Source organism: Camelina sativa, chromosome 10, assembly GCF_030686135.1.
Source record: "Camelina sativa cultivar CO46 ecotype springtype chromosome 10, ASM3068613v1".
In the NCBI taxonomy this organism is placed as follows: domain Eukaryota; kingdom Viridiplantae; phylum Streptophyta; class Magnoliopsida; order Brassicales; family Brassicaceae; genus Camelina; species Camelina sativa.
The window spans coordinates 27,192,202-27,208,062 of NC_141889.1; the positions used below are offsets into that span (position 1 = coordinate 27,192,202).

General features: G+C 39.3%; 1 protein-coding gene and 2 pseudogenes across 3 annotated transcripts; 1 reads left to right on the plus strand and 2 right to left on the minus strand.

Moving 5' to 3' along the window:
• The first annotated feature begins 6 nt into the window (after window positions 1-6).
• Window positions 7-1,238, plus strand: LOC147937462 (probably inactive receptor-like protein kinase At5g41680). Its single transcript, XM_087468181.1, has 2 exons — window positions 7-62; window positions 135-1,238. Exons 1-2 carry the CDS (start codon window positions 53-55, stop codon window positions 710-712), a joined length of 588 nt encoding a protein of 195 aa, XP_087324307.1. The 5' UTR covers window positions 7-52; the 3' UTR covers window positions 713-1,238.
• LOC109126764 (mitochondrial import receptor subunit TOM7-1 pseudogene) lies at window positions 713-1,177 on the minus strand (annotated as a pseudogene). The gene has a single exon (XR_015567998.1). The product of XR_015567998.1 is annotated as a mitochondrial import receptor subunit TOM7-1 pseudogene (transcript).
• Window positions 1,239-1,550: 312 nt separating the features above from the next.
• Window positions 1,551-5,953, minus strand: LOC147937463 (serine/arginine (SR)-type shuttling mRNA binding protein-like; annotated as a pseudogene). The gene is made up of 23 exons (XR_015568072.1): window positions 5,881-5,953; window positions 5,712-5,785; window positions 5,550-5,636; window positions 5,367-5,434; window positions 5,160-5,277; window positions 4,944-5,032; window positions 4,809-4,859; window positions 4,636-4,705; window positions 4,445-4,494; window positions 4,246-4,363; window positions 4,044-4,130; window positions 3,905-3,928; window positions 3,710-3,797; window positions 3,443-3,510; window positions 3,206-3,354; window positions 3,049-3,123; window positions 2,910-2,933; window positions 2,732-2,816; window positions 2,511-2,578; window positions 2,313-2,430; window positions 2,089-2,177; window positions 1,975-1,998; window positions 1,551-1,839 (listed from the first exon to the last, which is right to left on the minus strand). The product of XR_015568072.1 is annotated as a serine/arginine (SR)-type shuttling mRNA binding protein-like (transcript).
• Window positions 5,954-15,861: the final 9,908 nt, after the last annotated feature.

The window sequence follows — 15,861 nt, forward strand, 5'->3', positions numbered from 1 at the left end:
AAACGATAAGCTCGCTGTCTACAGCTACTACAGTAAAGGAAACCTATTCGAGATGCTGCACGGTAAGTAGTTATCTCTGTTATCGTCCTTGGTCCTATATTCCTCTGGTCTGCCTCTGAACTCAACATTTGCAGGAGATAAAGGAGAGAACCGAGTACCTTTAGACTGGGAGTCTCGGTTAAGAATCGCCATAGGTGCAGCAAGAGGGTTGGCTATTATCCATGAAGCAGACGACGGGAGGTTTGTCCATGGCAACATCAAAACCTCCAATATCTTCATCGACTCGCAATGCAACGGCTGCATCTGTGATCTCGGCTTAACACCCATCATGAGATCTCTCCCTCAGACTAACTTACGTTCTTCCGGTTACCACGCACCTGAGATAACAGACACAAGGAAGTCCACACAGTTCTCAGATGTATACAGCTTCGGGGTGGTGTTACTAGAGCTCCTAACAGGGAAATCTCCAGCGAGTTCGCTATCACAAGACGACGATGAGGAAAACATGGACTTGGCGAGCTGGATAAGGTCGGTGGTGTGGGAAGAGTGGACAGGAGAAGTATTCGATACTGAGCTAATGAGGCAAATGGGTATACAAGAAGAAATGGTGGAGATGTTGCAAATAGGTTTGGCTTGTGTTGCATTGAAACCTCAAGATCGACCTCATATAACACATGTTGTACAAATGATACAAGACATTCCAACACTATGATGATACAAAAAACTTCAAATCTTTAGAGCATTTGTTTCGGTCATTACTTATTAAAATTCCCAGATTCGATTTCACAATATATCATAAGCTAAAAAACTGAGTCAATACAGAACCATAGAGTAGAGGAAGTATTCGAAACTAGCTACTGAATAAAAGAAGATTCGGCGAATCGAAGAAACACGCGTAGATAGATATAATAAAGCCAAACCAGGAAATGATCGGATTCGATTCGGATTTGGATCAGACAGGGCTAAGGAGCTGGAAGAGATTAGGTTTGGGATCGGAGTTCATGCCGATGATGATGATGAGAGGGATGAAGCCATAGTGAGTCGCGACTTTGGCCTTTTTCAATGACCAATTGCTCCATTCCTTGACGAAATCAAATTTGGATTTGTCATCGGAAGACGAAGCTCCCTTTGATCCTTTCCCTTTTCCTTTGGTCTTCAACGAGATTGTAGACTCCATTGATTCCGATCTCACACGACGCTCCTTTCTCTCTCGGTTGCGGAGTTTTTTTTTCCTCTTTGCTCGAAGCCAAAACCCTAAAGGCCCTTCTTAAACATTGCTTTGAAGTCTCTGTACGAGAGAGAGGGTTCTATATAATTACACGAGACTGCATTTTTCTTGTCTGACTACTAATTACAGATTTGGCAGATCTAATTGGGTAAAGTAGTTCGTGTCTAAGACAAATATAATTTGAATTTACATATAATTTTCATGGTAATTTTTAAGTATATGATACTTTTACTGTGCCGAGTTACCTACATGCAACTTCTCCTTTTTCACTTTGGTGAAAGATATGAAAAACTGTTCTACCTAATCAAGTTGAGACCAAATATGAGGAAAGTAAATTTGTTTGTGTACCTCGGCACACTACTGTCTTAACAACCAAATCACATACACAAGGCAGATCATGGATTAACAACAAAGCTTTTCACACAAAAAGAACATAAGAAAGTAATTAAAATAAGTTGCATTGTAGTCACAAGTTTAACACACCAAAGAGATTCATCTTCTTCCATCAGTCGTCGTCGTAAGAGAAGGTAATCTTTTTACCGCAGAACTCGAACTTCTTACGTGCCTTCTCTTTCTTCTTATTTTTCTTCAGAAGGCTTTCTCGTTCGCACCTGGAAAATCAAAAACCGTTATGATCTCTCTCTCCAAGCATACCAGAAACTTCACCCAATATGCGCTCTTGTTATATATTTTAAATAAATAAATAAATAAATAAAACTCATAAGACAAATAGTTAAATTCCTTACCAAAGCCTTTCTGCAAGGTTGTACCTAATTAACAAAAAATAATAGCGTTAGCCCTACTGTAATGACATCAAAACTATAGAAAATAACAAATCTCCAAATGGAAAATTAGTTTACTTGGGTCGGAGAGGGTATGGAGCTAGCTCAGCCACGTCAAGATATATCTTATGATGGCACAAAGTTTTACCGTTCTTTTTTTGCAGCGCCTACAGTATAAAAAGAATTAATCAGCAATCCTACTTCCAAAATAAACTGCTTGTGCAAATTTCATCATAAGTATACACTAGTTTTCAGATGACTACTTGATACTACTTTTCATCATTACTATATACTACTCTTACCTTCTTTGCTTTGTCAGTTGAAGCAAACTCAACAAAGCCACAGCCCACATGCTCACCCATGTGGTTTACAATAAGTCGAGCACGACAAACTTCTCCAACATCTTTGAAGAAATCGATGCTATAAAAATGGAGGATAAAGAAACCATTCACGAAAAACTCTCTCCAAGAAATAAAGAGCAAATTAAAGGTGCTACTTACATATGTGATATTATAGTTTCGTGAGAGAGATTGGCAAAAAAGAGCGTCTTTTTATTTACAGCAACCTCCTGAATTTAACAGTCAGTGGTGTTAGCACAACTCCAAAAAGAAAATGACTCATATTACATCACAACAAAACGTAGATTCATCCCCAGAATATGTCATCTTCTAAATTTGTGGGAACAGTTATGACATATTTTGAAGATAGTAAGAACATGTACCTCAACAAAAGCAGGAGTTTCATCAAGTCCTTCCACTGCCTCGTCTTCTATCAGAAGGCTTTCTCGTCGAAGGTAGTCTTCATACCTGAATTATCAAAAACCCTTTAAGTATACCAAAAACTTCACCCTATGTGCTCTTGATAAACAAATTTAAGATGCAAATAGTTAAATCCCTTACCAAACCTTGTGATCTATGCAATACCTAATCAACAAAAAATAAATAACGTTAGTCTTTTGTAATGGCATACAAACTCTAGCAAATAAGTTACAACCAGAGTTACATAAACAAATCTCCATAACATGGAAAATCAATTTACTTGGGTGGACGGTATGGAGCTATCTCGGCCGCTTCAAGAAAAATCTTGCATTTGTGCAAGTATTCACCGTTCTTTCTTTTCCAGCGCCTACAATATAGAATATTTAATCAGCAATCGTACTTTCAAATAACTACTTTTTAAATGATTACTAAAATACTTTTCATTATTACTATAAACTGCTCTCACCTCTTTTGCTTCGTTAGCAGAAGCAAACTCAACAAAGCCACAGCCCATATGCTTGCCATTGTGGTTTTACAATAAGTCGAACCATGAACAACTTCTCCAACATCTTTAAAGAGATCGATGCTGTTAAAATAATAAAAGTGGAGGGTAAAATAATAGCCATGAAGAACTTGCTCGAAGAAGGAAAGAGGGAATTAAAGGTGCTACTTACATATGTGATATTTCAGTTTTGCGAGAGAGATGGGCAACAAAAAGTAGCTTTTTTCTTACGGAAACTGCCTGAATTTAACAGCCAAAGGTGTTGTTAGCCATACTTAAAGGAGAAAAGGGACTTCAATTGCATAATAACAAAAGGTAGCCTCATCTAAAGATTCATCCCCCGAATTAGTTATCTTTCTACTTTGTGGCAAGTTATGTTATTAGAAGCTAAGCTTTTCTTCTGAGCCTGACATATTTTGGAGATAAGAAGAACACGTACCTCAACAAAATCGGGAGTTTCATATAGTCTTTCGACTGCCCCATCTTCTTCTATCAGAAGGCTTCCTCGTCGAAGGTAGTCTTCATAACTGAAATATCAAAAACGCTAGTGATATCTCCATGTAATGTATACCAAAAACATCACCCAATGTGCTCTTGATAACAAACTCAAGAAGCAAAGAGTTAAATCCCTTACCAAAGCTTCTCTGCAGAGTTGTACCTAGTTAACAAAAGTATTAGTGTTAGTCTTCTGTATGGCATCAAAAGTCTAACAATAAGTTATAACCAGTGTTACAGAAGTAAAACCCCATAATTAACACGGAAAATTAATTTACTTGGGTCGTGGAGGGTATGGAGCTGTCTTAGACACGTTAAGAAAAATCTTACGATCGTAGATATTCACCATTCTTCTTTTCCAGCGCCTACAGTTTAACATATTTAATCAGCTACCACACTTTCCAATAACTAGTATATTTTTCATCACAAGTATACACTACTTTTCAGATTACTTTATCATTACTACAAAAACTACCTCACCTTCTTTGCTTCTTTAGCAGAAGCAAACTCAACAAATCCATAGCCCACATGCTTACCCTCATTGTTTACAATAAGTCGAACACTAACAACTCCTCCAACATAATTGAAGAAATCGGAACTTGTAAAAGTGGAGGACAAAATATCAGTCTATGAAAAACTTGCTCCGAGAACGAAAGTGGAAATTTACGGAGCTACTTACATATCTGATACTTTAGTTTGGGGAGAGAGATTGGCAACAAAGAGTACTTCCTGAATTTAATAACAACAAAAATTACCCAATCTAAGGATTCATCCGCAGAATAAGTCATCTTTTAGACTTTGTGGCAACAATTATTATTAAATGCTGTGCGTTTCTTTTGAGATGTTTTGAAGATAAATAAGAACAGGTACCTCAACAAAATTGGGTGTCTCATCTTCTTCTTCTATCGGAAGGCTTTCTTGTCGAAGGTCTTCTTCATACCTGAAATATCAAAAAACTCTTGTGATCTCTACATGTATACAAAAAAGTTGACTAAATGTGCTCTTAATAACAAACTCAATATGCAAATAGCTAAATCCCTTACCAAACCTTGTGATCCATGCAATACCCAATTAACAAAAAGAAAAGCGTTAGTCTTCTGTAATGGTCTTAAAACTCTAGCAATAAGTTACACAACCAGTGTTACGGTAAGAAATCTGAATAACATAAATCAATTTACTTGGGTGGAAGGTATGTAGCTCCCTTATCAGCCACATCAAGAACAATCTTATTATCTTGCAAATATTCACCGTTCTTCTTTTCCAGCGCCTAGAGTATAAAAGATGGAGTCAGCAATCGTAGTTACCAATAACAACTTGTATCACAAGTATAAACCACGTTTCAAATGACTATTTAAATAACTTTTTCCATCATTACTATGAAAACTACTTCTCACCTTCTCTGCTTCGTCAGCAGAAGGAAACTCAACAAAGGCACAGCCCACAAGCTTAAACATGTAGTCTACAACAAGTCGAACACGAACAACTTGTCCAACATTTTTAAAGAAATCGATGCTGTAAAAATTGATGATATAAATATCAGTCCTGGAAAAACTTGCTCTGAGGAGGGAATAAGAAATTAAAAAAGAGTGTTGTTTACTTACATATTTGGTATTTTAGTTTCGCAAGGGAGATTGTCAACGAAGAGAGTCTTTTTTCTTACGGCAGCTTCCTGAATTGAACAGCCATGAAGGTGTTAGCACAACTTTAAGGAGAAAAAAGACTCAAATTGCTTGATGGAACATGAAATTGTGCAACAAACAGTACAATATTTACAAAAATTATACCTTCGTTGAAATCACATTAGCCTGATCAGACTTTGGCTCTAACAACTCAACCTGCTTGAGACTATCAGTAGATTCTTTGGTTGTGTCCTGTTTACATAAGTAAGACATTAGAAGACAGTACGTGCAAAGAACAAGAGGAATCCGCAGAATCTTAGGTTAAACCTTGTTCTTGGATTTTTTCTTATGTTTCTTGAGAATGCGTTTGGTCCCCAAATCATCTTCCAGCTTTCGCTTACCTAACAACAAGAGCAGCCAAAAAAAAACCTCTTCAGACAAGAGTAGGCGAGGGTATAAAAGATACATAGTGCTCAGAGAAACCAAAACAACAAACCCAAAGATTTAGCTTTGGCCATTGGAGAAGATGAAAACAAGCTTTTAGAGCGGTTTATGGTATATTTGTCCGGGAAGAGTTTGAGACTTGAGAGAGCAGCAAGCAATAAATAATTTCAAATAACCCTAGTTACTTTTTATTTATATAAAAACACAATAACGGACTCTGGTTTGGGCTGGGCTGGGCTTTTTCTATTGTTACCAGTTAAAGATGCACATCGTGCTTCTTCTTCTTCCTCTTCTGGTTCCGTCTCTCTGCATTAGGTAAAGAATCTCATGTTCGACGTATCCATACAAATTAATAAGATATAATTTTGTAATCGGCGTTAAAATCTGTGTATTTGATTCACGAATCCCGATTTAAACCCAAGCGACACGCACGATTCGATTAACCAAATTCAAACAAAATAAATGGGAAATTTGGGGAGGGGGGATCTAAAGAAGGAGTGTAACTAACCGTGACGGAGGAAGATGATAGAGAAGCTCTTTCGATTACGGCTCTCATCTGAAAATTCCCACCGACGGCAAACGTCGAGACTCGAGACTGCGGAGAGGAGCAAAGGTGAGAGAGAGCTTGAGAGGAATCATTAAATATAAACCGAACTAAACCGAGCCAAATTGATATATCGAAACTGGTTTTTCTTATTTCTTTTTCTTTTATAAACTGAACCGACTAATTCTCCGGTATTGCAAATAATTTTTTTATTCTTTTGATCAAAGTCGATATTTGTTGGCTAAATGTAACCGGTTTAGAACATATAAACCGAAAATAACCAAGCCAAATTGAAAAATATCCCCTTATTTTGTCATTGTAACAACAAATATTTGCATAAATTTAAAAATTAACAAAGTAAATTTAAATTAATGTTTTTATTGTTAAATGATTAACATGTATGAATCACACATACCTCTTTATTTGATGTATAAAATAAAAAATATTTCCATCTCAACTGACCATAGTACTTCTTTTATGTCAACTTTTTCAAAACAAACTCTTGTAGGTAAATAAATATAAAGTTTTAAAATTTTCTTGATAGCTAATCATGGATAATTCATTCACGATATCAAATTCTTGATCAGATAGTAAGCTTCAGAGTTTTTTTTTTTAATTATGATCATTGATTATTGGTTGTGAATGAGATCAAACATGTTGACCATGAAAGATAGAATAACCAACAACTCATCCAAGGAAGAAAACATCATTGGTCAAGCCGTCTACTTTATACACAAAATTACAAAATATATTTACTATATCATATGATGAGTAGTATCTTCCATCTTGCATATATAGTGTTATCGAGCAAATTATGAACAGTGTCACTAGTATATGTTGAATGACATTTTTGTAATTAGAACTAAAAATAAGGATAAATGTGGTTTAGAAAGGGAAGAATTCTTATAGAATTAGTAATTTAAAATTAGAGATAGTATTATTTTTTATATACATATATGAACTATTTTTTTATATTTATTAAATTGCTTAAATTTTTAGTTTCTTATAATTTACAAATATGTTAAAACAAAGTTTTTAGTCACTAATTTTAATACATTAAACCTTTTCACACTTTAATCATTTTTCTGTATATATTTTTTTTACTATATGATTATAATAAATAATAATTGCAAATAAATTACAAATATTTTCCTTATTAATTGCACATATTTTCCTATTGAAATTAATAACTTAATAGATAACTTTCCTATTAGAATTAGTGATATAATAGATTACTTTTGTTTTATATATTTTTAAAAATATTAATTGTAATCATTTTCATACATGTCAAAATATTATCGATATATTTGACACATGTCGCGACTATATGAATTACTAATTTTGAAAACTAAAGTTTATATAATAAGATTGTAGGATATGATAACTCGTTTAACTGAATAATTATGCATCTAACTATCAAAGACATAGGATGTGCAATTATCATGATACTATAATATTTAACATATAAACAAAGTAGTTATTGGATTTATAAAGATACAAAAAAAAATGTCTTCGAGCTTAGGACTCTCTTTTTCGGTGAGAGTCTTTCATTATCCCAATATTGATGGGTTATCTAGCCGGCAAACGAACCTTTCTACCGGAGTAGGGTTTAATCGTCTCGAGAAAATATCGGGATTTCACAAGATACACCAAATCTTTCCGTTTCTATGGATATTCGACGAATATTACCAAGATCTTTACTTCCCAATTTCAAATTCTTTAACCCTTTCCGCCTCTCCGCCGCTCTTGTGCTTCGTCTTTTTTCGAACGAGGGTATTCGGAACAGATCTTGGTATTTTTCTACTGCTAATGGAAGCGATTTTGGGGAAAGCTATGGAGACGATGTCAATTGCAGATGAGAGTCCTATCATACTTACGGAAGAGGGTGATTTTGGAGCAGCGGTGGAATGTCGTCTGAGTGTCCTGGGAAGATTACTAAACCCTATTTGTCAGAAAATGGGGAAGATGATTATGAAGATGCCTTGAGTGTGGGGAGTGTATGAAAGAGTTAGGGGAATAGCACTATCTAGAGACACTTTTCAGTTCATCTTTCAACTGGAAAGCGATCTGGAAAGAGTTTTGAAAACCGGCTTTTGGACTTTTGATGAATGGGGGATGATCATGGAGCGTTGGATGGAGAACCCACCAGAGTCTTATCTCTCCACAGTCCCCGTGTGGATCAGAATAAGCAATATCTCACCGAAGTTCCTTTCAACTAAGACTATTGAGGCCATCGCTGGTAGAATAGGCCAAGTTAAGGAGATAGCTTTTGACCAAGAGAGATCTCAATACAATGCTTTCGTACGAGCAAAGGTAATTTTTGATGTTGCCAACCCCCTGGTTAAATCCAAATCTGTCCAACTTCCTAAGGGTGTTTTAGCTACGGTTGGTATTGAATATGAGCGGGTTCGGAAAAGTTGTTTCCACTGTTTACGCCTCACACATGAAAAGCATCTTTGCCCTTACCTCCGGAAGGATACCTTGGAGCAAAACTCGAATGCTACTCAAGCTACTTTCCCTGAAGTGGGGAGCCGAAGTTCTACACGAGATCACCGTTTCCAGAGGATCTGGCGAGGAGCAGTAATCCCTCTCCTCTCTCAGCCAGCACCCCAAGGTTTCTCTCAGAATCAAACGTTGTGGCTCCAAATGTTTTATCAAAGATGAAAAAATACTTGTACTCGGGTGATCCAGGCCTCATGAGCAGCTGGTGAGCAGGTCTTGCGCATGACTCTGGAGTCTATTGCTAAGGACACACGAGCTCAAAATTCACTGCTACGGCTTGAGCCTCCCCCTGTGCTCACTCACAGTCTGCATAAAGAGCAACGTCCAGTTTTTGAGTTTCTTCAGAATGATAGGGCTAACCTGATTACTGATAACCATGATGTCAACAACCTTAATACACCAAATGCGGCAAGCGGAGATCATGAGAAATACTTGCAGAGTCGTATGGAGGAGGAGCCTAGATTGAAGCATGATGTACTGCCTAGGCAAGGTATCTGTGAACTGGAAGCAGCGGCTGCGGATGGTTTCAGTATAGGGGTTACAGATACCGTTGGGGATAATGTGACACCGAGAAGGAATCAGGGCCAGAGAAGTTTGGATCCTGGAGTAGGAAAGCCAACACTACCAACAACGGAAATCAGAAAGCACATGGTTTGGTTTTGGAGGCAACGGAAGGAGAGCTACATAGGAATGCAATGTCTAAAAGAAAAGCAGAGGGTGAACATGAGGTTCTCCCCAAGCTAATGAAGAGAGATCCAGCACTGAATGACGATGGAATTTCGATTGTAGGTGCAACCAATGCTGACAATGAGGTCTTGAGGGAAGGAGCGAGTAGTCTACATATGTCTGACAAACAAAGGGGTTTGGTGGTTTTCCAGAAACCACCCAATTCTCAATGAGTGTAACATGTTGGAACTGTCAAGGAATGAGGAGCTCCTCGACAGTTCGACGTCTGAAGGAAATGCGTCGTGAGCATTTTCCTAACTTTTTGTTCCTTCTGGAGACTTAAAACTCCAGTGAACACGTAGTAGGAGTTAAAGAGTGGTTGGGGTATGACCAAGTGCATATCGTCGATCCAAATGGGCTTAGTGGAGGACTAGCTTTATTTTGGAAGACATGTATGTGGTCGAGGTTTTGCATTCTGATTCGAGAATGATTGATACTAAAATCATTAAGGGAGATCTTATTTTCTTCATCACATTTGTATATGGAGACCCTGCTCGCCATCTAAGCCAGGAGGTCTGGGAGAGACTAATGCGGATAGGGATTCAACGAGATGAAGCTTGGATGCTCACTGGTGACTTTAATGAGATTATGGACAATTCTGAAAAGCTGGAGGTCCTAGGAGACCAGATAGCTCCTTTTATCCATTCCGTACGATGGCAAGAACATGCAAAGTTAAAGAGATTCTAAGCTTTGGGAAACGGTTGTCATGGGGTGGTAGAAGAGACAACGTCTGGGTCCAGTGTAGGTTGGACAGGAGTTTTGGTAATAGGGAGTGGTTTACTCTGTTCCCTCGGGTGAATACTGAATACTTGGATCTCTTGGGTTCTGATCATAGACCAATTTTCACTAGATTGGTTGGAGATGACACAAGTTACAAGGGGAGGTTTATCTTTGATAAACGCTTGATCAATAAGCCGGAAACTGAGGATATCATCAAAGAACATTGGAGAGTGGGGAATCGGAGCTCCAGGAGCTCAGTGACAGGGAACTTAGCCAAATGTCGTTGTGCTTTGTCATGTTGGAAACACAGTAATCTGATGAATTCTTCACTGCAGATTCAGTTGCTTAGGAAAGTTTTGGAAGAGGAATCAACTAAGCTGCACCCTAATTTCCAGAAATTAAGCCGGATAAAATGGGCTTTAGCGGTAGCCTATCGTGAGGAGGAGGTGTATTGGAGACTTAAGAGTCGAGAATCCTGGCTTCAGGCTGGTGATAAGAATACTGCCTACTTCCATGGCAGTGTCAAGTATAAGAGGTTAACGAACCGACTGATATCACTGGTTGATAAGAATGGTGCTGAATGTTTTGAGGAGGGCTCTAAAGGTACTGTGGCGGCAGAATATTTTTCTGAGCTTTTTAAAACCTCTAACCCATCTGGATATACTGATCTCTTGGAAGGTATGGAACCACGCGTGACTGAAGATATGAACTCTTTACTAGTGGCTCCAATCACGGATCAGGAGATTAAACAGGCGGCTTTTAACATCAAAGGGGATAGTGCTCGGGGTGCTGATGGCTGGACTGGTGCTTTCTTCCGTAAATACTGGGCAATTGTTGGCCAAGATATCACCAAGGAGGTTCAAGGGTTTTTCAACACTGGTTCTTTACCGCAAGACTGGAATCACACTCAGCTGTGTTTGATCCCCAAGAAGCCAAATGCCAACCTTATGTCGGATATGCGACCAATAAGCTTGTGCTCTGTTCTTTATAAGATTGTGTCAAAAGTCCTTTGCACACGTCTCAAACGACGCTTACAGGGTTTAGTCTCAGAAACACAAGGCGCTTTTGTAGCAGGGCGGTTGATATCTGACAATATTCTGATCGCACACGAGATTGTTTATGCTCTCCAGACGAATGCAAAGTTTAATGAGAGTTTCATTGCCATCAAGACAGATTTGTCGAAGGCGTACGATAGAGTTGAGTGGGACTTCCTGGAGCATCTTTTCATCAAGATGGGATTCCATAGTCTATGGATTCGTTGGATAATGGTTTGTGTTCGATCTGTTACATTTTCTGTGCTCATCAATGGGTGTGACTATGGATTCATCAAACCGGGTCGTGGAATCCGACAGGGAGACCCACTTTCTCCTTTCATTTTCATCTTGTGCGCGGAGGCTCTAGTCCATGTGATGCACCGCAGTGAGATTCAAGGAAGCTTAACGGGGTTCAGTTTCAATGATTCCTGTCCAGTGATACAACACTTACTTTTTGCTGATGATAGTTTATTCATTAGTCGAGCCATTAAAGAGGAGTGTGAGGAGATTATTCACTGTCTTCACCTGTATGGGAAGGCGTCTGGGCAAGTAATCAATTTCACCAAATCTGTAGTCACTTTTGGGAAGAAGACACCTGAGGAGGTTAAGGTGATGGTCAAGCAAACGTTGAAAATTTTTGAAGAAGGTGGCACAGGTTCATATTTGGGGTTACCGGAATGTTTCAGTGGATCAAAGCAAGCACTTCTGGGGTTCATCGGTGATAAGTTACAATCTCGTTTTCAAGGATGGTTTGCGAAATCTTTGTCCTTGGGAGGAAAAGAAGTCCTTTTGAAGGCGGTGGCGATGGCACTTCCGGTTTATGCCATGTCGTGTTTTAGATTGAGTAAGAACCTTTGCAGGAAGCTCACAAGTGCCATGTGTGAGTTTTGGTGGAGCAATTGTCAGGGGAAGAGGAAGATTGCGTGGGTTGCGTGGAAGAAAATGTGTAAATCCAAATCAGAAGGTGGTTTAGGGTTTAGGGATCTTGGGGATTTTAACCAGGCCTTGTTAGCTAAACAAGCATGGAGGATTCTGAATAACCCTGAGTCTCTGATTGGGAGATTCTATAAAAGCAGATACTTTCGTAGTCTTCATTCCTTGAATGTGGCTCTGGTTCGAGACCGTACTACGCGTGGAGAAGCATATTACATGGGCGTGAGTTACTTAAACAAGGTTTAATGAAGACCATTGGGGATGGATGTGATACCATGGTTTGGCTAGACAAGTGGGTTTGTGACAAGCATCCCAGAGCACCCTTTAGATCGCAAACCTTTTTTCAAGTCAATCTGCGTGTGTCTGAGCTTCGGATATCTAATCAGTCTCAGTGGGATAGGGAGAAAGTGAAGGCTTTATTCCCCCCGGATGATGCAAATGAAATCTTAGCAATGCCTATCAAGGTTGGAAGCCGGGATCGTCATATATGGCCATATTCTAAGTCGGGCTCCTACTATGTTAAGAGTGGTTATTGGTTGAAACAAACACTTCCATCAATATACAAACCTACTGATGCAGTTGTGAATCATAGGAATGAGCTCAAAGTGAATGTATGGAAGATAAAGACAACTCCCAAAATTAAAACTTTCTTGTGGCGACTGCTCTCAGGTGCTCTTGCGGTAACTGAACGTCTAGCATCGCGAGGTTGTGGAGGAGATATTCGGTGCCCGAGCTGTGGTTTTCAAGCAGAAACTATATGTCACCTGTTATTTGACTGTCCGGTAGCTCGTCAAGCCTTCGCTCTGGCGAATGTCCCAATTCCAAATGGTGGTTTCTCCCCGGTAGATGTGGATAAAAACTGGGAACACCTATGGTCTCTGATCCAAAATGATACAATCCCTGAGGAGATACGTTATGCTATACCTTGGTTGCTTTGGGGAATTTGGAAACATCGCAACACTTTGGTCTTTCAAGGGAAACATGGTGATCTTCGACATATGGTGCTCACTGCGCAGGACAACTCTTCTCAATGGTTTGCTGTTCAGGCTCTACCTTCTTATGCAGATCATCCCCGAAGTGTAAGGCAGAGCAAATTGGAGATCAAGTGGTGTAAGCCTCCAATGGGTTTTGTCAAGTGCAATATTGGTTCTTCATGGAGAACAAGATCCAGGTTGTCGGGTGGATCTTGGATCATGAGAGATTCTCAAGGACAGGTACTCTATCATGCTAGAGATGCACTTACAGCTCCAGACTCACGGTTCCTTGCGGCTTTGAGAACCTTCCTGTGGGCAAGTGAAGCGGTCTCAATTCTGCAAATACCTAAGGTAGAGTTTGTCATGGATAATTATATGGTCAGTGAGGCTGTTAATAATCCGTCGGTTTGGCCTCGGTTTCATCTGATATTGAATGAAATACATATGATGTTGTCTAAGTTCTCTGCCTGGAGATGTTACTCGGTTGCAACTACTGCCAACAAGGTAGCAATGGCGATTGCCACAAGCGTTACAAGAGCTGGTCGGTTTCAGTCTTATCTTTCACTTGGAGGGCCTTCTTGGCTTCATGATCAAGTGAGGGGTGAGGCGTTATAATGTTGTTGTTTCTCTGTTTCTATGTTTTTTCTTTTCCTCTGTTCAAACCTTCCCATTTTGGTTCTATTTGAAGACAAAAAAAAAAAAAAAAAAACAAAGTAGTTATCTATAAAAATTATAAATTATTTAAGACTATTTGGTGATAAATAGTAAATGGATGTCATAAATTAGTATCATTACCATTTCCATTTACTATTTATCACCAAATAGTCTTAAATAATTTATAATTTTTATAAATAACTACTTTGTTTCATAAATTAGTATCATTAATCGTAATTTCTTTGTGATGGCGATTAGGTTTGGTTCTTAAATGTTTCTCGGCGGCGGAAATTGATATGGGGATTGGTGGTTTTCTGGTCGGGTTTTGGTTCTATGGACTGGAGATTTACGATCACGATCTGGTGAATCAGGAATATGGGATTTGGAGAGTGTGGGATCTCGCTTTCCAAGGACCAAGATCGGGGGTCTGGAGGATAATACAGATTGTGAGAGATTCAACTTCCTTGGAAATTGATCGGGTCGTTATGGGACCAGATTGGGGATGTATTGGGCGATTTGGTTTTGCTTATGGAAAGAGTGGGATTTGGCTTCACGAAGTTCTGGGTAAGAAAATATTCTGTATACTCTGGTTTCGCGATTTGATGAGGGGGTCAAGGATTCGACATTTATTCGTGATTGTGAATTCTACTTATAATCAATTGGTATTTATTTGGTTCTGGGTGGTGCTCGATAGTTTCATCTCGTTTCTTTCAGTCTCTCTGGACAATACCAGTAGAGTTTTCTTTCCTCGCGAGTTGTCTGCTTGTAAAGCTTCGGTTATTTCAAAGGGTTCTCATTGTGCTTCGGGTTCTTGTAGGGTTATCATGGCTCAATTGAACCTCAACAAAGGAAAGGCTGCATTAGTTCGAACTGAGACGGTGAAAATTTCTGATGGCACATCGCATTCAGCAGTTTTCTCTAACTCTCATTGGGAGATTGATGAATCCTTCGATTCAACGAATGGAGTCCTTAGTGGCTAATCTGACAAAGATATGGAAGCTTGAAGAGAGGGTTGAAGGTGCGGATTTTGGTCAGGATACCTTTCAGTTTAACTTTGAAACTGAGGAGGATCTTCAAGGGGTGTTGAGGAACGGTCCTTATCACTTTGATAATTGGATGTAAGCCTTGGTCAGGTGGGAACCTATCATTTCAGATACTTACCCATCTGCTATTAACTTCTGGGTGAAGGCTACTGGGATTCCTATGCATTTTTGGGAAATTGCAACCCTACAAGCTATTGGGAAGAAGATAGGAATCCTTCGTGAAGTCGATGAGGAAACTGGTAGTTTTCTTTTGACTATTAATGGCTTTACTCCTTTGATCTTTCATTTGGTGGTCCCGTTTAACACTGGAGATGAGGTGGTGGTCTCACTGGAGTATGAGAAGCTACTCGGTTTTTGTAGCCATTGCTATAGGCTTACACATGATCAGAAGGTATGTCGTGAGCTAAGTAAAGGGGAGGGGGGTCGTGGTCAGGGAGAAGGTGTGGATAAGAGAGGTGGGTCATGGAATCAGCCATTACTGAAATCGAATGTTCAACATTTTGAGGGTGGTTGGGAGAAGCCGAGGAAGGTTGCTAAGCGAGCTCTGGATTTTAATTCAGAAACAACTCGAGAAAGGGACCAACAACAGGTGCGTACTGGTGAGAGTTCAAAAAATGGTTCCAGATACCAGGCTAAAAATCATGGAGTAATGGGTCAGCAAATGAGCTACGGGCAACAGGCAGAGGCTCGAGAGGGGCAGGGTATCTTCATGGTCCATCAGTCACGTACACAGCCACCTAGAAAGGGAAGTGGTCCTGCTTGGCCGAAACCTATGTATCAGGTGAAGAAAAATCTTGTTCCGCAGCCTGGTGTTTCTTTTGAGTCAGTCATCCCTCCCGCTGAGGCCATGGTGGTGAAGGAGAAAGACTCACTCATGGTTGATGTTAATGGTATGCATGGTGG